We start from the raw sequence: 23,541 nt of genomic DNA, 5'->3' as shown, positions 1-23,541 counted from the left end.
CACAGTGTCAAAGGGTTTAGCTACTCGAGAAATGAGCACAGACTGCGGCCCAGTGGCAGCAGTCACTTGGAAAATGGAAATGTGTCCTGACAACGTTGTGCAGGGGCCAGATAAACAGGGTCGCTGCAGCGCTCCGCTCACACGCAGGAAGCAGGCACGGGAGTACCAGAACCAAGAGGCCGGCTTGTACATCGAGGGGTTCGAATGCACGAATTTCAGGTGCCATCAACATCCTTGGGACCTTGTTTGGTTCTGGCACCAAATGCCCTCGACATTGGCTGGCTGTGACCATTCTGTTCTCCTCTTGGCACTGTGGTCTCGAAATCCACACACGAATCTGGGTTAAACATGAATCAAATTTCAGACGGGAAAAACATAGCCAAGTCTCACTGTATTATTCAACTGCACAGCTCCTTGGGTGTTTTTTTTTTTTTTTTTCACTATATATTTTTATAGGAGGCAAGAGATAGAACTATCAGAAATAAACCTTTCTTTCAAGGAAACACTTTCTCAGGGATGGGATTCTTCACTCCTTTCCAATCAGTGCCAAAAAACTAATGCTGAATGACTTCTTCCAAAAAGCCCGGTGCTTAACTTGAATTGGAAGAATGAGTAGAACTCATCTTACAAATGTGCTTGGTTATTTTAAGTGTAGAAAATTAGATTCTATGCACCTGATCTTCTTATGCACTCAAAAATTATTTTAAAATTTCTGACTAGCTCGACGATATTTCTAAATTCCTCTTTTAATTTTTCTGGTTGGTGTTAAACAATACTCAAAGGAAAAGACTGTGTGGGAGAAGCATTTTATTAATGTCCACGGAGCGAAAGCCTCTCTTCCATGCTGAAATGCCCTTTATTCTTCCTCAGTGTGGCTAATTTTTCAGGGCACAACTCTCAGGAGAACACCTAGTGACGTCAATTCTTCAGGGGAGAATTTCCTCCACCAGGTTTGTGGGACGCTGGGGTTGCTTTGCTGACAGATGGGGCCGGTAAAGGTGGGCCCAGAGCCATCTGAACAGAAGGGGCCCCTGGACCCTGACAGAGAGGATAGACAGAACGGTGGGGGAGAGTTTAGGGCAGTGGACAGGGAGGGGAGAGAGGAGGCAGAGAGGATTTCTACACTGAACCCAGCAGAGAGGAAGAAAAGCAAAAACAAGCAGATGGGTGGACCGGGAGAGGTGATTTGAATTGTGTAACTTGCTTAAGAGACTAATAAAAAAAAAAGCCCTAGGGAAGGACTTCACTGCAGGCAATTTTGGAAAATTGGAAATGTAGCTAAGATTGCCAAAGTAAGAAAAATACAAGAAAAAAATAAATATGAAATAAGATGCTGAAAATGAATTGTGTGGAAGCTTGGGGATGACTCCTCTGAAGGTCCCTGTCTATGTTCGGGGAGAGGCATTCTCTGATTTTGGTGGCAAAGAGCTATTATTAGTGCTCTCAGCTCAACTGTTGTTGTCCCTTTAGTGGATGGCAAAGATAGACCATAATGGACTTAGAGAAATACAATGCAATGCATTTGTAAAGTTCCTATAATGACAATTTTAAAAAATGGGGGGTAAAACCCCTACTTAGTAAGATCTGAGTAAGTTCACCTAGAGTATCCAAAATTTTCTCTTAGAATATTATTTTTGGGGGATATTTACACTTGCACTATGGAAAAACAGTCATACGGTGAACGAATGTGCGGAGGCCTGGATCCCAGGTCAAACAGGTTTGCTTTGTTTGTGTGTTTCACTGCTGGGATTTGGGGGCCTTTGTGTTCTCTCTCGTCCATGCAGCTTTTGACCGTGGTGCTAATTTTGGCCATGGAACCCTCTGTAAAGGGTGCTAGATTACAAAGCACACATCTTGGGAAGTAGATTTAGACTTTACTGTATCAGACAAAGGCACACCGGGCTTGCCATTGCCAGGGGGTTACCTGAGAGGCCCCAATTGTGTGGACATGAGGCTGCTTCTGCACTGCAGCTGGTCTGGTGTTCAGGAGCGGGCTGCCATTGGCCCTCTGGCTGAGGAGTCATCTCCTGTCTAATAATGCAAGTCAAAGGGCTAAAAACACTGCATTTACAGGTGCTCACGTGAGTAGTGCTGTTTTAACCTATTTTGCAGGAGACATTTGGAATGAATGAGTCTGTTTGTGGTTGGAAGTGATGGTAAAATTAGTTCTTAAACAGTATGACCTAAGCCCTGACAGGAACAGATTCTGGGACACACACAGATGTGCCTGTGTGTCCCAGACAAATGTCAAGTCTTCCCCTGAAATTTTCTTGGTCTTCATTTACAATGTCCTCATTTACAATGAACAACAAATAGAACTTTTGCTCTATGAGAACAGACAGGTCTGCTTTGGCTCACTACCATGTTCCCAACATTTATTAAACAGTTTAACCTCAATAAATATTGTTGAAAGTAATGAGTTGTCCTCTGGCTAATGCTGGCTACTAGTTATGACATATTAGAAAGCATGCAGGAGATAACCTTGCTAAACATCATTAGCTAAAGTGACCTTTTTTCTTATTTCTTTTACTAGAAGTAATATTGAGCCCTATTAATATGCAAACCACTCTGCTATGAACACTGGGAGTGTATCATCTTGTGGGATGTGACTTGAATATAATAGGATGAAACCAAATTACAGGATAGGAATATTTGAGCTTGGAATTGTGAAGTGTGAGGTACATACAGACTTAGCTATGCTCAAACGCAAGCTTCGCAATGGAGATTCCATCTCAACTACATGATCAGTGTTGGATTTGCCTTGGCTGGGAGCTAGAGGAAGAGAGAGAGGAAGACCCATTTCATGTGTTAACTCAGTTCCTGTATGTGAGCACACAAGAGTCTGGTTTTTAGAAGATAGCCTGGTTGATGCTAAAAGGACCCAGCATTTCTCCTTCCTTCTAATAATAATGCTTACATGTGCTTAATGTGTTTTCACACCACTTTTATTTTTGTGTTTATTTTTAATTTTTATTTATTTGAAAGGCAGCATGATACAGACTAGGGGGGAGGTTAGGGATAGAGAGATAATTTCATCCACTGGTTCACTCCCCAAATGCCTACAACAGCCTCGGCTGGGCTAGGCTAAAGCCAGGAGCCTGGAACTCCATCCAGGTCTCCCTCAGGGAAAGCAGGGACTCAGGTACTTGCCTTCAAGTATGCGCATTAGCAGGAAGCTGGACTGAAAGTGGAGCAGCTGAGACTGGAACCAGGCACTCGGATATGAGATGCTGGTGTTCCAAGTGGTGGCCTAATTGCCGGTACCATAACACCTGTCCCATTCACACTACTTTGAAATCTGTTGTAGCACTTAACCCTCAGAGCAGATCAGGGTGATAAGTAATTTTGTCTTCATTTTACACATAGGGAAATGGAGGCTCAAAGAAATTAAGGTCTTTTTAGTCCTACAACCAGTAGGACAATGTTTATCAATGGGTCTTTTTTTTTTTTTTGACAGAGTGGACAGTGAGAGAGAAAGAGAGATTTCTGACAGACAGAGTGGACAGTGAGAGAGATTTTTGACAGAGAGAAAGGTCTTCCTTTGCCGTTGGTTCACCCTCCAATGGCTGCCACAGCAAGCGCGCTGCGGCTGCACTGATCCGAAGGCAGGAGCCAGGTGCTTCTCCTGGTCTCCCATGGGGTGCAGGGCCCAAGCACTTGGGCCATCCTCCACTGCACTCCTGGGCCATAGCAGAGAGCTGGCCTGGAAGAGGGGCAACTGGGACAGAACCCAGTGTGCCGGCGCCGCTAGGCGGAGGATTAGCCTGTTGAGCCACGGTGCCGGCCGGGTCTGGCTCTTGTCCTGTCTTGAGTCCTCTCCATCTCACAATAACCTTGGAGGCAGGTGGTTGTATCTTGCCCAGAGTTCCCACTACAGTGCTGAGCAAATGAAGGTATGAAAGTAATGGCAGGCCGGCACCGCGGCTCACTAGGCTAATCCTCCGCCTTGTGGCGCCAGCACACGGGGTTCTAGTCACGGTCGGGGCGCCGGATTCTGTCCCGGTTGCCCCTCTTCCAGGCCAGCTCTCTGCTGTGGCCAGGGAGTGCAGTGGAGGATGGCCCAAGTGCTTGGGCCCTGCACCCCATGGGAGACCAGGAGAAGCACCTGGCTCCTGCCATCGGATCAGCGTGGTGCGCTGGCTGCAGCGTCCATTGGAGGGTGAACCAATGGCAAAGGAAGACCTTTCTCTCTGTCTCTCTCTCTCACTATCCACTCTGCCTGTCAAAAAAAAAAAAAAAAAAAAGAGGTAATGGCAATCTAGCTCTTGTCTCCCTTGTGTCCAGGGGTCATGTTTGATAATATCCTACATGGCATAAGCACACAGCAGGCTTTACTTTTTATTTCTCCAGTGCCTTTCTGCACTTAGCAAACTATAACAACAGCATTCATGTCCATTATTTCAAGTCCTGTTTTATTTGGGGAAGGGACACTCTAATGTACTTTTAGTGTGTTATGTGCCAGTCTCCCCCAGTAATCTACAATGGAGGGAGAGATTGTGTCTTGTTCATATCTGAATCTTAGGTAATGTGGGGTTTGAACAGAAGTAAAACTTACATTCTACCTTTCAAATGCTGCAGATCATTCCCCAAATATCATGCACTTTGCTCAGTGCTATAAAGACACTGCTACACAAACCTAGTTTGATCTCTATTCTTGAGGAAAAGTTTTAGTTTCATAAGCAGTTCAGTTCTGTAATTCCAAAATAAGCCTAGCTCTTGATCTCTGGGTGTAAACTTTATGAGGGTAGAACAATGTTTACCTTTTCTATTCCCTTGTCTCCAGCATCTTCCTTTGCGTGTGTGTGTGCATGCACACCTTGGAATATAATAGACACTTAATAAAGGTGAAGTGAATGATTAGCATAACTGTTTTTCCTTTTACAAAGAGATCTGGCATTGGTAGTGCTTGGGGGAAGAACATGGGTATGACTAACGATAAGGTTTTCATTCAGTAGTCATGAGCCAGCCTCCATGCCAAGCCTTGAGACTGATCAGAGTGTGTTGAAAACCCTGCCTCCTCCTGGGGGCAGACACGTGGGAATGTGCCTTATTTTGCTTCTTCCAAAGACAGAACCTCGTGTCACAGGCAGGCCACGTCTGAGGGGAACCACTGCACACCCCGACCAATGCTGTGATTACCTTGGCCCCAGGAGCATCTGAGCTGCCACCACACTCCTCCCTCTACCTTCATGGTGACCTGCCATGTGAGGTTTCACATGAGAAACAGAGCCGACCAGAGGCACCACAGGCACCCTCACAGAGGACAGCGTATCAGCCTGTGCAGGACCCCCAGAGCTGGGCCCTGTCTGTTTTCTGTCTGTTTGCCAAGGAGATAACTAAACTCCATGTGCCTTGTTACCTGCCTTCCTTACTGGACTCCAAGGTCAGAGCAGGGACTGAACTGTGTCACTGTGCAGAATGAAGAGCAAACCTCACCGCCTATCTACCTACGAACTGGAGAAAGAACTTCTGTCTTAAGTGCCTTATGCTGTTCAAGCATTTCTTCTAAGGTGAACAAATGAAAACAGCTATCTACCTTTGAATTGTCTCATGCTACTGTATTTTCAAAAGCTGTGGCCATGTTACTAAGTTAGTAATGGACGTCCAACTTTTCAATGTCCTTGATGGCTTCTAGCCATCTATGTTGTTTTTCCACTGGATTCTCACCTACTAACTTGAATCACAGGAAAAGTGCAACACAAGAAGCGTGTGCCAAGGCAACACTGTGCTGAGTGGCATTGCTTTAAGCACCATGAGATAGTTTTGTCCTCATTTGTGTTCTTGTCTTTAGCTTGCAATAGAACCATCAACGAGACTCCCCATTTCTGTTTCCTTCTTTCCATCTTTCCTTCTCCTTTTAAAAATTCCCCTTCCTTTCCCTTGTCTTCTTTTCTGTTATTGGTGCAACAGAACACCAAGAAATCAATGTGGATTTCTTGACAAATAAGATATTAGTAAATCGAAGTGTCAACTTGAAAGAAAATCTGATGATAAGAGAGACAAATCCTATTTAAAAATCTAAATTCAGACATAGGCCTAACTGCATAAAAAGTGTCCCATTACCACTTTATGCAATAATATACATAAATATTATGCATATAATATGTCCCTGTTTGAGGAAATCTTAATGAATGTAACTTATGCAATTTTTACTGAATGTAACATTAATATTGAATGCATTAGAACTCCAATAGATGTTAAAAAATCAGTGCTTGACATTGGCTATGACTAAATCATATGCCCATGAACATAGCTAATCCAAAAGTTTTTCTTGTAGAAAGCAGTTTCCTTCCATCAGAAGCCATTATTTGGTATCCAGAAGTACAAAACTTTTTCAACCTCTAGATTTATTTTCTCTGTTTTAATGCATAGCTATCCTGATAATCTCAAATATGCTTAAGTACTTCCAATTCAAGAAACAACAGAACTGTTAGAATTCAAGTGTTTTGTTATTTCACATTTAATTTAATTATGGATAATTGTCAGACAGCTGGTGAAATAAGCTGATATGGTAGAAATGAAATATAGATTTTCATAAATGAATTTATAAAATGGATCTTTGAATATCACCTCAAGATTTTAAATGATTTAAAAATTATTTATGAATCACTTTCATAATCATCCTTACATGATACAAATAGACTAGTAGGCTTTGCCTTGGGTTTTCTTTGTCAGACCTATTGTGCTTCTCTTCTGTGGCTAGAATATGGTTCTTCAAAAGACAGGCAAATATTTAAATTTTTCCATAAGATGAAACACTGCATTTCAAACATTGCTCGATATATCATTCAAAGTTGTACCTTAGTCAAGGTTTACTGAGTAACTGAAATCTTAAAATAAATCAGATATGATGAACTATCTCACCTATAATAATAATAATAATAATAAAAGGAAAATCACATTATTTGGCCATTTTGCAAGCTCTTAGCTACCTAGCATGATTGCCCCAACAGATGATGGACAGCCCCTCAAAGACGTAGTGTGCTGTGCCCTTGAAAAAGAAAATCCCTGCATTTTGGATTCCTACAGCAAAATCTCAGGTACTTAATACATTCTGCTGCATTATTGTCCTCTGATCTGGCTTCACTTTTGAGTAATCATTAAATTAATGTAGCGGAGATTTGATTTCCTCAAAATTTTATCATATTTGAAAGCATAGTTGGCTGCTTCACAGTCAGTCATTTGGAGGCAGGTAACTTCCAGCTAAAAATAAAAAGAAATGTGTGTATAATCAATACATGAAAGAAAACACAGAAACCATGTCCTGAGTCTGCTTCTACCAAAACATCCCTGTGTGTGTGTGTGTGTGTGTGTGTATCTGAACTGGGGGGTATCTGTCTTGTCTCCCTCTATTCTTGTTCCTGCTCCTCTTAAGTTGATTGTAGCGAACTCTACATTTTGATGAATTTAGAATTGAATCTGTATGAAAAAGATAATTGCAATATGAGGAATCAGCCTCACATGTGACTGAAGATAGTAATTTTTTATTGCAATCTGTTGTATGTTTGCAATTTTCTCTGTGTGCTGGTATACTGAGCAGGATCTGGTTATTTATTTTTGTATAGGTGTATTAGCTCACAGAAAGATAAATTAAGCTGATTGCGTTAGTCTATAATGGAGGTACTCTTGCTGCAGAGATATAAGACATGGGCCTGATATACTATATTATGAAGACTTCTGACTGAAAAAAAGATGTTTACATATGTTATTTTTTTTTTTTTTTTTGACAGGCAGAGTGGACAGTGAGAGAGAGAGACAGAGAGAAAGGTCTTCCTTTTGCCGTTGGTTCACCCTCCAATGGCTGCCGCGGCCAACGCGCTGCGGCCGGCGCACCGCGCTGATCCGAAGCCAGGAGCCAGGTGCTTCTCCTGGTCTCCCATGGGGTGCAGGGCCCAGGGACTTGGACCATCCTCCACTGCACTCCCTGGCCACAGCAGAGAGCTGGCCTGGAAGAGGGGCAACCGGGACAGAATCCGGAGCCCCAACCGGGACTAGAACCCAGTGTGCCGGCACCGCTAGGCGGAGGATTAGCCTAGTGAGCCGTGGCGCCGGCCTACATATGTTACTTTTTAAATAAACTATTTTATAGCTGCAAAAAAAGGTTTTTCTCTGGCAGAGAAATTTGAGTGTCAAGCTGACAAAATATGAAAGTTGAACAAAATCCATCCTGGAACTTCCTTGATTCTCAGTGGATCTAGAAAGTAGAAATGAGGTGTTCAATTCTAAGTGTTATCTGTCATCAGCCAAAAAAGCAGGGAAGAAAATGGTGACAATATTTGAGAATCAGCTTCTGATATCCACTAACTTTCTGTGTTCTAAGGGGCATTGGATAGGAGAAAATGTGTGAACTCCTTCTTTGAGCTAAGGAATCTATGCCAGATATTCCTACTTTCATGATGTAATTTTATTCTTGTAATACATCAGGATGGGTGTTATTCGTCATGTCTTATAGAGTGGGAGAACAAAGGCTCAGGAAGGCAAATCCTGGCCTATATCCTAAGCCCAATCTAGGAAGTGGTAAAAACTGCTTAGCTGTACTCTCACTGACAGAACAGCTGAGTGTGATACCTAAGGCATATAACGTATCAGGAAAACCAAGGAAACAGACATTCAAAAACGGTAATTCCCAAACCAGTTATCCAAGGTTGACTGTACCCATGCTCAAGACTTCACCCTTCAGGAGCGACAACAGAGCTATGCATTGCAGGGGAAAGAGACCTCACAAAAACAGGTTAGCCAAGTCGCTAGAAGATGCCAAACAGGCAAACAACAGAAACAAGGCCTGGAAAGTGGGGAGGGGAATCAATACCTAGTTTTGGCATAACAAACTTCCAGTTTTCAATAACAGCAGCAACACAGACATACAAAGAAATAGGAAAGTGTGATCCTCACCAAAAAAGCGGGCAATAAAAACTCCATGGTGGAGTCAACAGAGCCTTTATAAAGTTGTTGAAAGAACAAAAGGAAAGTTTTTCTATAAGTAAAAGAAGCCATGATGACAATGTCTCATCAAATAGAAATATAAAGAAACAAAGAAATTTTTAAAAAAGGATTTAGAAAATCTGGAGTTGAAATGCATATAAAATAAAATAAATTTACTAGAGGAACTCAAAAGCAGTTTTGAACTAACAGATTAAAAAGAACCAATAGACTTGAAGAGAGATTGCTGGAGAGCTCGAAATCTGAAAACAAAAGAAAATTGTGGAACAATCAACAAAACCCCAGAGAAATGTGGGATACCATTATAAAGCATCAACATATCATAATATTAGAAAAAGAAAGCAGAAAAATACACCTGATGAAATAGCTGAAATCTTCCCAAATTTATTAATAAATTTGAATCTACACATCCAAGAAACTCCTTGAACTCCAAGACAGACAAGCACAAAGAAACTTGCAACCAGACTAATTATAATAAAAATGCTGACAATAAAGGCAAACAGAAAATCTTCAAAGCATCAGTAACACAGGGCTTGCACAATGGAACCCAACATAAACAACTGACACTTTATCACAAGCAGCGGGGGTCTGAAAACAGGGGAGTGATATATTGAAAGTGTGGAAAGAAGGGAAAACAACCCCTCAACTAAGAATCTTACATTACATAAAACTATCTGTCAAAAATAAATGTGAAATAAAGATAACATCAGATGACCAAAAACTTGTATTGTATCTTACAAGCATACTAAAAAAATTTTCAAGCTGAAAGTTATAAATGCAAGTGATTTGAAGACATTAAGAAAAAGTACAAATAAAGTTAATTTAAAAGATAACCTAGATACTTTTTTTTTTTTTTTTTAGCTTCTGTGGTGATTTAAAAAGTAACACAGAGAAGCCAGCGCTGTGGCATAGGGGGTAAAGCCACTGCCTGCAGTGCCAGCATCCCATATGGGCGCCGGTTCAAGTCCCAGCTGCTCCACTTCTGATGCAGCTCTCTGCTATGGCCTGGGAAAGCAGTAGAAGATGGCCCAAGTTCTTGGGCCCCTGCACCCACGTAGGAGACCCAGAAGAAGTTCCTGGCTCCTGATCGGCACAGCTCCAACTGTTGCAGTCATCTGAGGAGGGAACCAGAGGATGGAAGACCTCTCTCTTATCTCAGCCTCTCTTTCTCTCTGTGTAACTTTGAGTTTCAAATAAATAAAGAAATAAATAAATCTTTTTTTAAAAAAAGAAAAAGTAACACAGAAATATGTATATAATTAAACTTGGGATTCTATATAAATGTAACATATTTGAAAACAACAATTACAAAGTAAGTGAGTAGTAGCAAAGCTGTAATGCAACAAGAGAGTGACATTAGATGATAACCAGAACCTACAGAAACAAAAGAAGAAATATTTTAAAAGGAGGCTAGTATAGGAAATTCTGTGAATATACACTTGCTCTTTTTTCCTCAGCTTATTCAACAGACCAAGTTACATGAGTTATTTACAATAAACTATGTTTAGGTATTTAACATATATAGGAGATCCGTGAGAGTCTACAGAACTAAAGAGATTGGATAAGTAACAACAAAAAAACTTCCTACAAAGAAAAACCCAGGTCCAGATAGCATTACAAGTGAATTCTACCAAGTATTAAAAGAAAAATTTATAAGGATACTTCAAAAACTCCTCTAAAAATAAGAAGTATATTTCACAATTCAGTCTGTGAAACTTAGATAAACAAACCAAAGATGTCACAAGACAAAAAAATTACAAATCAATCTCTTATGAATACAGATGCAAAAACACTCAACAAAACACTAGCCAACCTAATCCTGTATATCTAAACATGATTACACACCAAGGCTAGGTGGGGTTTTACCCAGCAATGGAAGTTTGGTTTAATATCTGTTAATCAGTTCATGTAATGTACTATATCAATACAACAAACTACAAAACAATCACCAAACCACAGAAGCATTTGAAAAAATCCAACACCACTTCACAATGAAAATATGCAACATTTTATGCATAGAAAGCAACTTTATGAACCTGATAATGTGTACTACACAAACTCACAGCTATCGTTATTCTTAATGGAAAGGCTAACTGCTTTCCTGCTGATATTAGGAACAGGACAAGGATATGTGCTCTCACAGCTTTTATTAACATTTTTACTAAAGTTTATAGAGAGGGAAATTAGGCAAGAAAACGAAATGTAAGGCATCCAGGTTGCAAATAAAGTAGTGAATCTATTTTCATGGGGTATAACCTTGAATATAAATAATCCTAAGCAATCCTATTAGAATTTAAATATAAGTTCTGCAAAATTTCAGAGTAGAAAATTAATATATAAATTAAATTGTATTTCTATACACTTCTATTGAACAATCATAAAATTATGAAAACATCGCTATTAACATTGATAGCAAAATAAATAAACATAGAATTACAATTAATAAGAGAAGCACTTATACTTGGAAAACTATACAATGTTTGTTGAAAAATTTCAAGAAGGCCTAAACAAATAAGTAAATATCCTATACTAAGGAATTGGAAAACTTAACATTGTTACTATTGCAATACTCTCAAAATTGATCTACAGGTTCAACAAAGTTTCTGTAAAAATTGTAGCTGACTTTGCAGAAATTAACAAGGTGATCATAAAATGCATGTGGAAACTAAAATCATTGAGAATATTACTCCCTTCGAAAAAAAAAAAAAAAGCAAAGTCTAAAACAAAAAAGAGGAACAAACCTAGAGAACTCATGCTTCCCTATTTCCAAAACTTACTACAAAGCTATAGTAACCAAGATATTGTGGTAGTAGCATAAAGGTATCTACATAAATTAATTTAATTGAATTGAGAGTAAAGAAATAGGTGATAAATTTAGTGACAAAAATAGTTTTCAACAATAGTATTAAGATAACTAGAAATTTATGTGCAAAGAATGAAGTTGGAAACCAACTCATAGCAGATGCAGAAGTTAATTCAAAATGGATTAAAGACTTTACCTCTAAAATCTTCTTCCCCTAAACCAACATCACAGTATAAACATGATAAAAATAACAAGTTTTAGTAGACAGACATTTCTACAACATATTTGATCAGTAGTTCTCAAAATTATTAGGTCATCAAAAGTAAAGAATGTCAGAACTGTCATAGTGAAGAGGAGCCTAAGATGACACCAACAACTAAATGTAGTGTGGTATCCCAGATGGCATTCTATAATAACATTATGTAAAACTAAGGAAATCTGGAAAAAAAAACATGGAATTTCACTAACAGTGATATATTACTACTGATTCCTCGTAACAAACATACCATATGATGCCAAAAGTTGATGATAGGGGAACCTGCGTGTTTTGGGGGAGGGAGGGACAGTCTATGTAAGCTGCTTGCATTATCTACTTAGTTTTTATGTAAAACTAAGACTATTCTAAAAATAATGCCTTTAAAGAAAAAGTGGATCAAAGATCTAAACGTAAGAGTAAAACCATAAACCTTTTAGAAGAAAGCATCGCTAAAAAATCTTCTTGGCCTTGAATGTGACAATCATTTTTAGGTAAGATACAATAATGTAGACTATAAAAAGGAAAATATAAATGGAATATCATCCAATTTTTCTCTCCCACTTTCCCCACTTCCTTGTCAATTACACCTAAAGATGCTTCTGCAAAAAAGTCAGACTCACTGATCTTTGTATCCTCGCTGCTTCTAGAAAACCTAAGATGGACCACAACTCCCTACATCACCCCTCCCTCCCCACAAAGTCCAATTCCTTTAGCCTCAGCACCCTCAGTAGGTGTTTAACACATGATCTTGTTCATTGATAAATTTATTTATTTATTTATTTATTTATTTTTACAGGCAGAGTGGATAGTGAGAGAGAGAGACAGAGAGAAAGGTCTTCCTTTGCCGTTGGTTCACCCTCCAATGGCCGCCACGGCTGGCGTGCTGCGGCCGGCGCACGGCGCTGATCCAATGGCAGGAGCCAGGTGCTTCTCCTGGTCTCCCATGGGGTGCAGGGCCCAAGCACTTGGGCCATCCTCCACTGCACTCCCTGGCCATAGCAGAGAGCTGGCGGTGGAAGAGGGGCAACCGGGACAGAATCCGGCGCTCTGACCGGGACTAGAACCCGGTGTGCTGGCGCCGCTGGGTGGAGGATTAGCCTATTGAGCCACGGCGCCGGCCCAAATTGATTGGCTTTTAAGATTTTAAATTTTACGTAGATTGTTCTAATTACAGAAGTTATAGAGGCTTGCTGAAAATAAAATCAGGCAATGAAGAAAAGTAAAAAACACCCTGCATTTGGCTCCTCTGACTGCTGCATTCCCATTCTTGTCTTGGTATTTCCCCCACACTGCTTCTACTCTAAGAGAACTGAGGACCTCCCTCATTCACACGGGTGCTGTAGGGTGTTTATTGGGTTCTCAGAGAGTAACCTGTTGTATACTTTGAAAGGGACCCAGGACCTCTTGTCTCTCACCTCAGAGTGGCCTCAAGTGCACTTCTTCCAGCAGCTGAATCTAGACTTTGTCCCTTAAACAGCCATGACTCAAGGACCTATGATTCTGGCACTATCAGAGAGAGCCATCTGCTTGAAAATCCTCTTTGTCATTTCTCCCAGGAGGCACAGCAGGACTTCTGGTGTCCTGTCATGGAGGTTCAGAGTGTGTAGATGGGCTAGCAAATGAAATCTAAACATGATAAATTTATGTGGGTTTGCATTCTGGTTATTTTCCGTCTAGGTTCTAACTATTGTAAAATAACCATGTAAAATGATTTCAAGATATTTTATTAAAAATCATGATGCTATTCTCTAATAAATATGGCTGAATCATTTTAGGCTTTAGAAACTGAAAAGAGCTAGCAGTAGATTTCAAGGGTTAGTGGGCAGGCAATGTTTAAGGTTGTAACTCCTGTGTATATTCAATAAATATTAGTTATTGTTATTTTTAAGTTTTAGCTCTCTATACACACTTCCACTATATTTCCAAGTCTTAACTAACTTCATCTTGGAAATTTCTTGAATCTTTTGTCAATCAAAATATATTTTGATCAAAGTCCTTGTTCTAGCAATATACTACTAGGTGGCATCCCAAACCTTAGCAGCTTAAGCACCACACATTTTGTTACAGCTCATTGTTTGGTGAGTCAGGAACTCACATGTGAGTTGGCTGAATGATTCTTCCATATCACCTGGTTAGTCACTGGCATTCATCCGACCTCGTCTGCAAGATGCAAGCTGGCTTCTCTCAAATGCTACATAGACTTCTGGTTTCTCCCAGTAAGGTAGCTGCATTTCTGATGTGGCAACTAAAAGCTCCAAGAGACCAAGGCAGAAATTGCTGGTCATTTTAATGGGTAGGTCTGGAATAAGTATTACATAACTCTGGTTATAGTCCATTAATAAAAGCAGGCAAAGACTCAAGAGAAGAGCAACAGAAGTTCCTCTCTAACCACCTCTAGCTTGCTGTGGCTCTTGCCTGGGAGGGGAGCATAAAGCCAATCACAGCTCTGTCACCTATTTCCCATGAAGTTACCCTTCTATTAGAGAAAAAGTTTAACACCCAATTATTTTTCTCCTGCACTAATGCCTATGTGATTACATTTGGACTTTGTCATAGCAGAGTAAACTTTTTCCTTTTTGGCGTCAATCTGTTGTCCAAATATCACATCCCAGGCCTCCTCTGTGAGAGCCTCTAATGTCTCAGAACATGCCATGGCCATTCCAGACTCCAGGACATGCACATGTTTTTCTTCTGCCCAGACATTCTTTCTCTTTCTCTCTACCTTCCTTCCCCCTCTCTCCCTCATCTTCCTGATTTCTCCAGACAGAGGTAATCTTAGTGAGTTTGCGCTGTTATATCAAATTATACTTTGGGTGGCTTAAATGATAAACAGGTATTCCTCACAGCTCTGGAGGCTGAAAAATCTAACACCAAGGCTTCTGCAGTTTCGTTGTCTGGTCATATCCTGCTTCATGGTTTTGAGATGGCCACCATCTTACTGTATTTTCACATGGCAGATAGCAGAGGGAAGGATCCTGTCTTTTCCTCTTTTTATAATGGCACCAAAGATGAGGGCTGTCATGACTTAAAACTTCCCAAGGGCCTCACCTCCAAATACCACCACAATGGGAACAGGCTTCAACATAGGTATCACAGCAGGGTAGCAGAGAGAGACAAAAACATTCAGATAATAATCTGGTTTTTCCAGCAATCTGAGCCTCCAGAGAATTCTATTTGTTTATTCTAGCTTTTGTCATATTGAATTACCTTATATCTTTTAATTTCTCTCTGATTCTGTCTTCACTGCATAGCTTTTTTTTAAGATTTATTTTATTTGAAAAACAGAGTTACAGACAGACAGAGAGGTCTTCCATCCGCTGGTTCACTCCCCAGATGGCCACAATGGCTAGAGCTGCGCCGATCCGAAACCAAGAGCCAGGAGCTTCCTCCAGGTCTCCCATGTGGGTACAGGAGCCCAAAGACTTGGGCCATCTTTTACTGCTTTTCCAGGCCATAGCAGAGACCTGGATCAGAAAAGGAGCCGCCGGGATAGAATCAGCACCCATACAGTATGCTGGCGCTGCAGGCCAGGGTTTAACCCACTGCACCACAGCACTGGCCCCACTGCATAGCTATTTTAAAAAGTTTAATTACTTTTTAACAGATTCAGTATGGTTTGTGGATAAAATTTTGTTTAGATTTTTTCCTTTAAAAATTTTAATTAGTTTCTAACAGATTCAATGTAGTTGGTAGGTACACAGCTTTTGAGAGAAGAACTTTTCTCATTTCACTTTTTATCCCTGGTATTTTAGCTCAGTTTCTATTACGTAGACCATGAATGTGTATATCTATGAAAGAAATAAATATCCAGGAAAAAAAATGGAACAGTACTGTAGCAAAAAGCCAGTGTTGCAAATGACCTGACATGTTTCATTCTCTTCAGGCAGGCATCAAAGATGAGCAGAGGAAGAGTACATGTGCCAGAAGAACACAGGTGCTCCAGAAATCCAGAGCATCTGTCCACAGACAAAACACCTGCAATTCCAGGTAGGACAGGTAACCCTAGGGAGAAATACAGGTAACAGGTGTGTGGTATTCATGGCTTGCCGTCAGCCATTTCCTTTAGAATTTCAGCCTGTTAGAACCAATACCTCATACATGGAGTTAAACATAGTATAGATAAAGGGGTAAAGCTAGCTTTTGGAAGAGTCTTTAAGGATGCAGCAGTTCTTGCTTGGAATCAGCTATGAGTAATCAATTATCTAAAAATTGTATTGAGAAACAGAAAGACACACAGAGGGACAGAGAGAGCTCCTATTCTCTGGTTCCTTCCCCAAATGTCTGCATAGGCCAGAGGGCCACAGCTGGGCACTGGGTACTCAAATCTCTTGCATGAGTGGTAGGGACCCAATCTCTTTGAGCCATCACTGTTGCCTCCTAGCATCTGGATTAGCAGAAAGTTGGATTAGCAGAAAGCAAGAGCTGGGAATTGAACCCATGTCTTCAGATGCAGGACATGGGTATTTTATCTGCTTGGCCAAATACTTGCTCCATGGAAGAGATACTTGGAGAGGATGTGGAGTTGGGTGATTGTCTTAGTCCTTTTGTGCTCCTATACAAAATGTCTTAGACTGGGTCCCTTATAAGCAACAGAGATTGATCTACTTTCCATAGTTCTGGAGGCGGAAAATCCAAGATCAAGACACTGGAAGTGTCTGGTGGAGCCTTATACCTTCTTGCCGCATCCTCACATGGTGAAAGGGCCAAGAACTCAGTCCTCTTTCACAAGAGCGCAAATGCCATTGGCAAGGACTCCACCTCCCATGACTTACTCACCTCACCAAAGACTGTGCCTCTTACAGCTATCACATTGGGGGTTATGTTTCAAACTATGAATTTCTGAAGGGAACAAACACTCAATCCATGGCAGGGTTTATGAGGGTGAACACCAATTTTAGTTGCTCAAGAACAATCGCTGTTTGTCTTCCTATCCAGTTGTGATGAATAATAATTTCCTTTTATTATCCAGAGTGTTGTGGCTTGAATTATAAATTACTCAATTTCTCTAATGACCATTAAGTAAACACATTGTTCTTCATCTCACAGTATGAGCATGGGCAATTGAAGAGGCTTTCAAATTTTCAGACAGAACCTTAGGGAGAAATACACTTTTCATCATGACACAGTAAACCCACACACACACAGTATATAAAGCAAAAGCTTCAGGAAGCAGTAGTTGGATGTGTTCAAACCTAATCTCATCTGTTTTCTAATTTTAAAAACTTATCATGACATTTAATTGAATTACCATGTAAACACTCCAAAAGCACCGGTATTTTAGATGTGCTTTAAGGACCTAGAACTTGTTCTCTGTTTTCTTTCACTGAGTGGCCTTATGCAAATTATCAAACTTCTCTCTGAACAACCCTCTCCTCATCTGTAACCTGTAAATGTTAATACCAACCTCAAGATGGCAGAGAGAGTTAACTGAGAGGATGTGGTAATGATCCTAGCCAACACTTAGTGAACATCAGTTTCTCCTCCTCCCTTTTGCTTTTAAACCAACAGGAACCAGCTGAGAGCCACTGGTTTTAAACAGTGAAACAAATGTTTCCTAACCCCTTTACTACTAAAGTTTGATCCAAGTATTTAATCATTGATAATGCACATTTAAACTTGAAAAAATAATTTTTTGTGAGGCACAAGAACGAACACGAACACACACACACACACACACACAGCTCTTATCTACTTATTCACATCCCAAATGCCTGCAGTGACCTTGGCCTGGGTCAGGCCAAAACCAGGAGCCAGGAACTCAATCCAGGTCACCCACATGAGTGGCAGGAACCCAGCTGCTTGGAACATCACCACTGCCTCCTGAGGTCTGCATTGGCAGGAAGCTGAATTTGGAGCAAGAGCTGGAGCAAGAGTGGAGCCGGTATCCAACCCAGGTCCACTAAAGTACAACCCAGGCATCTTAACAGCATCATAACAACTCAGCCAAATGCTTTCCCCAACAATGCATCTTTAAATACTGATAACTTCAATGTTCAAATAATGCTATTACTTTTCAACAATTTCCAGTCAAGCCCATCAGAATAGCACCTGTAGCTTTTCACAATAGAAGAGAAAGAAGGGAGATGCTGAAGACTAAAAGTATGTTTTTTATTGAGGGATGGAGGTGGTGAGGAGTTGATTGCAACAATAAATAAAACAGGACCTGTACTTTTGTTTTCAAAACAACAGTTTTTATGCATATCTTTTCTCATTAGTAGCAGAAGTTCTTTGCAATATTAGCTTTAGAAATAAAACAATCAACAGAAGCATGGTTTTCTAGGCAGTGATGTTTTATGGTCTCAATAAAAGGGAATGTGAATGAGTATTCCCTTCATGCATCATATTAGATACTATACATACACTCACACACACGAGATGCCTCACATGAGCAATGACAGAAGAAAGATGGAGCCTGGGTAAAGAGTCCCATAATCCAAAGAAGTCATGTACTTTACCTTTGGTGGCCAGAATCCAGGCCTTATTCTAGAGTCTCTGGTTTTCATTGTGTTAGAGTGGGGCTGCTCCTGTGCACAGCTGCTCTGCATTGGTTGGTATCTGCTAAAATGATGTAGATTACAGCAGATAATCTGTAATTAGAGGAAAGCCATTCCCACCATTCCACTTTTTGGGCCCCTGGACCCCAAGTAGGGAAAGGAACCTCTCTTAGGGAAGGGATGCATAGTCACAACTCATCATTGCACAAGCGTTCAAAGGTCATCTTGTCTCTTCACCCTCACCTTGAATCTTCTCATTGTCTTGAGCAGTTGTTCTAGCTTGGTCAGTTTTTATTCAAGGAAAATTCTTGCAACTCCTTTGTATTGTGGTATCATTTAATTCAGACTCCTTGCACAGAGTTTCCTCTGCAAGGGTTGATTATAAATAGTGCTTGTGATTAGGTAGTTCATTCAGCAGTTATTGAACACCCCCGTGATCAAAACAGAAGATGAAGTTATCATTGACCTTCAAATCACCAAACCTCACCAACTTTCCTTACTGCTAATCCTCCACTGTTGACACCTGGCAATTTTCCCAAAAACTGCCTCCATTTCCTTGATTTGCATCCTCAATAATCTTCAACAAGCTTTCCCTTTTCCCGTCTCCATTCTTCCACAACTGTAAGGAATTGAGTCTGCCTCCCGTAAGTACACAGCTAGTTTGAGTTAGAGCCAGCACTAGAACCCAGACCTGCCTATAATCAAAATCAGGGAACAGCCAAATCTTAATGTTTCTATTCATGAGGAGGAAACCCAGATGGGCTTACTCACAATCCATGTTTCCAAATCAAAGAACATTCTTCCTCCCAGGACACTGGTAGGGCACTGTCTAGTTAGAAAATTCTAATTTTCTAGAGAAAATTCACTCCTTTACCTGCCCTGGGCAAATGGGAAAATTCATTGTTTGAGCCATTGACCCAAGACAATAATACATGCTTGAAATTTTGCTTAAGATATTCTTTGTAAAGACCCTTCTGTCTTTATTATGACAATAAGACTGCTGAATCTGCCCAAGCATATGACCCTGCAAAGAATATCTATTTCTATTCAGCCCTTGCATTGTCTATATAATGAAAGGATTCTTGGCACATAGTTGGCAATTACGATCTAGGTTTTCTGCATAACATAGGTTTTTAAAACTAAGCTTTTAACTCAATAGACATCAGGCTCCAATGAAAATACGTGTGTCCTAACATGAGCAGAAATAAACACAATTCTAATCAATTTAACTGTTGACAAAGGCATGTGGTTTCGTTGCTTGGGGCCAAAGTTTTAAGAGTGGATTCTGATTTCTAGCAGGAACACCCCTCATTTATGTGTGCAAATAGGGTAATTAAGTGTCCAATTACCAGATTTGCATTGGCAAATGGGGGCTTTGTGTGGGTAAAATTCGCCATAGTTTGAGACCAGCTGAAACTTGGGTTTTTCGTTTTCGAATCAATCCCCTAACAATAACACGGGCATGATGAAGTGCCCATCTTGTCCTAATCTAGAGCTGTGGCTAAAGACTTCTCTTTATTTTTGGTGACTCAGTGAAGTGGAGAGCCAAAGTTAGGATCTGCAGGTTTCTTCTTGTCTACCCTGAAAAATAATTAATTATTTCAAATGCATTGACTTTTTTTCCCAGCCAGCTCTGTAGAATTGATGACGGAAGGAGAAAAACCTGTAAGTATGAAGTTTTAACCACCTGTAACCATTAAATTGAAAGATGACTCAACAGAACTTTACATGTCTCTCCTAGTTCTTGGGTGAAATCTAAGGTCCCACAGCTTTCTCAATTTCAGGTTAGTCGCTTTCTTACCAAAATGAAGACGGCCTGTCCTTTCCTGGATGTCCAGTCATGATGTGGCACACAAAATCCACCTTGCATCTTTCAAGGAACTCAGAAAAACCCTGGGTGGAAAGCATCGAGTAGTTCTCTAGGAATTCTGAAAACAACACAGACATAGGCAGGTTGAGGAAAGAAACTCACACTTTAAGTACTGCCAGATCATTTTCTCCCTGATTTTTCTTGCTTGTTTAGACCAAAGACAGGCGGGAACCTGGAAATCAGGTGCAGACAGCAAAAAGCCCAAGAGATGCCCTTTCATTTTCATGTGAAGAACAAAGGAGATCCTAGGGGTCAGAGAGACAGGAAGAGAGAGGAGGAGGAAATTCTGTATTTATTCCTCAGTTTCTTACTGCCCCAAGTCCCGGGTTATCCTGTGGTGGAGCAGGCGACTGTAGTGGTGGCTGGTCAGGTGCCCAAAACTCCAAAGGTAGAAAGAATTGATGTCTCCCCAGAGAAACTGAGGGACATTGCCACTGCTTTCCCCTTTCTATCTTCTCACTACTTGGAACTGGCGAGTGAAAGAACTGGCCCCTAACTTTTCTTCACTGAGCCTTCAGTGTGCAGAGCTTGTATGCATTCCTCACTTGGCTTTTGTAGTATTCTCTGCTACATGGATCATCACATAAACTTATGTTCACAGATTTCATGTCCAGGACAAAGTTTTAGCTTTGATAAAGCATCTGCTTTCCTGAAAGAGTACCGCCTACCTCCATTATAGTCCTCTCATAATTATTGCTTGTTCATAGGCTACCGTCTTCACCTGTAGATTCTTTTCTATTCCCTAGTGCTTCTCTTAGTGCTTCCAACAGATCTTTGAATAAATGATCAAATCTCTAAATGAAATATTCTGAGCAATATTAACAGGTCTGAATCAAGACATTAATTAAGCAGTAAAAGTGCTTAAAGAGAAATGAGGTTTTCTGAATGTTTTATTATAGGTAGGACTGCATTACATTTCATTGTCTAAACTGGGAAATGTTTGAGAGTGGAAGAAGGAAAAGGCAGTAACATAATTAAAAGAGAACATTTGACCCACAGGTATAAAATGGAACAAATTAAAACCCTCATTATAGACTGGTGGCAAATACCATCCTCTCACTTGTTGGCTTCTTCTGTGTTCAAAACTGGGCATGTGCACACAGACACGACCCCTTCCAAAAATGCACGTTTTTACTTTTACATATTTGAGACTAGGCCAAGTAAGGAAGAGAATGATTTGGGAATTTTAATATTTCTTATAAAATTATTATCTTTGTTCAGTTTCCATCTTTCTCTCTCCCCTTCTTTGCAAATACAATAGAAACAGGCTAAAAAGAGGACCCAGGAAATGAGACCCCTCCCAACTTGACAGTATACATCTCTGACCACAGACTACTCTCACTCTACGGCAAACCGATCATGAGCAAGGAGCATCCACACCCTCCCTGCCCGGTTAGGGACTGCTCTTACCTGTGTGCTTCCAGGGCATGTGGCGGTAGGGAGCAACACCGCCATTTGAGCGTGCTGTGTGCAAAAGAAGTAATCTCACCTGTGCTGTGCCGGGTGCAGACTGAAGGGCAGAGTGCTGAGGTGGATGAGCCAGGGACTGAGGGGGTGTGGCCAAACCTCTCCAACTGATGAAAAACAAAACAAAACAAAACAAAACTCCTGTTCAGCTCCCATCGCACAGCCAGCCAGTGGTATCTGCTCCTGATGTATCTCTGGTACTCTAGCATAAGTCCCCATAAAACCCTGTCTAGGATGGATGTTGGGAGCCCCAGATTGGCAGCCCAACTTCTCTGGAACAGAAGAGACAAGCACTCCCCTAGCACTCGCACACTACCTCGGCTTTTAGTTGACCGATGGGACATGGTGCTGGAGCGTTCTGACTTTCAGAGTCATTCTCCGTGGTGAAGACCTAGGTTTTCTTGTGTACTGTGCATTTCACTCAGTTCTCTTCTACTTGGTTTCCTCATCCATAAAGTGAAAATAATAAAGAAATATTCTCTGAGGGAAATTGTGAGAAGTTAATGAAATAATTTGCATAGACAGGTTTAGCAGTGTGCTTTGCTAAGAGGAATTGATCGATGTCAGCTCTTGTTCCAATCGGGAGGAGTCATAACTGATAAGTTTTTTGGACAGCAGGCAAAGAGAGCTTGTTATGGGGAAAGCAGTCGTATGCTCACCACGGCTCCCATTTTATAAATGGCACTCGTTAGCAGCACTCAGATTATCAATTCCACAGAACGCCACCCAGAGGAAACCTATTACATACTTGACATTGCAGCCAAAGGTTCTGAGGGAGCTTTCAGTCTAGGAGATTTCCTTCGAGATATTTTATCTCATCTAAAGCAAAATCAATTCTCAGACCAAATGTGCAAGTCAAGTTTGCCTGTAGCTGAATTGAGACATACTTCTTTGTAGTTAATTAACAAATGTGGTTCATACACCCAGTGCTTTGGAGGAAGGGTACTTGCAGAATAGGGGAGAAGGAAGGAGCTAATTAAGAGCTTGATAAAGATTAAATATTTATTTATTTTATTTGAAAGGCAGAGCTAAAGAGAGAGAAAAAGATGGAGAGGCAGAGGCAGAGGCAGAGAGAGAGAGAGAGAGAGAGAGAGATATCTTCATCCACTAGTTCACTCCACAAATGGCTGTAATAGCTGGAGTTGGCCAATCCGAAGCCAGAAGCCAGGAGCTTCTTCCTGGTCTCCCACATGGGTGTATGGGCCCAAGTACTTGGGTCATCTCCTGCTGTTTCCCAGATGAATTAGCATGGAGCTGGATGGGAAGTGGAGCTGCCAGGGCTCAAACTGGTGCTCATATGGGATGCCAGCACCACAGGTGGTGGCTTTACCTGTTATGCCACAGCACTGGCCACAATAAGTGGGTCTTAATCAATATCCAAAAGCTATCACCACTGTAACAACAAGAGCAACAACAAATGACCCTGACACCAGCCTGCAGAATCCCTGAATGAAACTGTATTTCATTTTCACATCCAGAATATTTACCCAGAGTATAGTCTAACAATCAATTCCAACCAGTAAGTCTATATTTTCTAGAATTACCAAACCAGATCAAACTTGGAGGACAATTTGTCTGAGACCAAGCTAATATTTTAATGTTTTATTTATTAGAGAAACTCATTTTCATGTGGGCACGTTAGGTTTCATGGGTGGGGATGCCAGGGTAAAGGGACTCTCAATACAAAGCAGCATCCATCCTGGATCTGGCC

General features: G+C 40.8%; 1 protein-coding gene across 13 annotated transcripts; it reads right to left on the bottom strand.

Moving 5' to 3' along the window:
• Positions 1 to 22,145, bottom strand: LOC149127202 (uncharacterized). Of its 13 annotated transcripts, none has more exons than XM_089331190.1 (4): positions 21,774 to 22,145; positions 20,295 to 20,421; positions 18,455 to 18,557; positions 1 to 337 (listed from the first exon to the last, which is right to left on the bottom strand). In XM_089331190.1, the coding sequence occupies exons 1-4, from the start codon at positions 21,790 to 21,792 to the stop codon at positions 17 to 19; spliced, it is 570 nt and encodes a 189-aa protein (XP_089187316.1). In that variant the 5' UTR covers positions 21,793 to 22,145; the 3' UTR covers positions 1 to 16. The 13 variants fall into 13 exon arrangements, 3 of the variants coding, with proteins under 3 accessions (XP_089187316.1, XP_089187318.1, XP_089187317.1); XR_016232869.1 differs by having other exon boundaries at positions 24 to 337; positions 18,455 to 18,554; positions 21,774 to 21,929; XR_016232868.1 differs by lacking the exon at positions 1 to 337 and adding an exon at positions 6,884 to 7,203 and having other exon boundaries at positions 18,455 to 18,554; positions 21,774 to 21,929.
• Positions 22,146 to 23,541: the final 1,396 nt, after the last annotated feature.

This window comes from Oryctolagus cuniculus, chromosome 4 (assembly GCF_051225735.1).
Source record: "Oryctolagus cuniculus isolate XC-2025 breed Fujian yellow rabbit chromosome 4, ASM5122573v1, whole genome shotgun sequence".
Classification (NCBI taxonomy): domain Eukaryota; kingdom Metazoa; phylum Chordata; class Mammalia; order Lagomorpha; family Leporidae; genus Oryctolagus; species Oryctolagus cuniculus.
Note: the sequence above shows the minus strand (reverse complement) of the source record. Positions and strands in the feature narration are given on the sequence as shown.

Excerpts from the sequence above, each read along its gene's own strand:
- LOC149127202 (XM_089331190.1), bottom strand. Across the intron at positions 18,558-20,294 it reads GACAGGCCGTCTTCATTTTG|CAGATACCAACCAATGCAGA; the intron begins GTAAGAAAGCGA and ends ACATCATTTTAG. Across the intron at positions 338-18,454 it reads CTGGATTCTGGCCACCAAAG|ATTCGTGTGTGGATTTCGAG; the intron begins GTAAAGTACATG and ends TGTTTAACCCAG.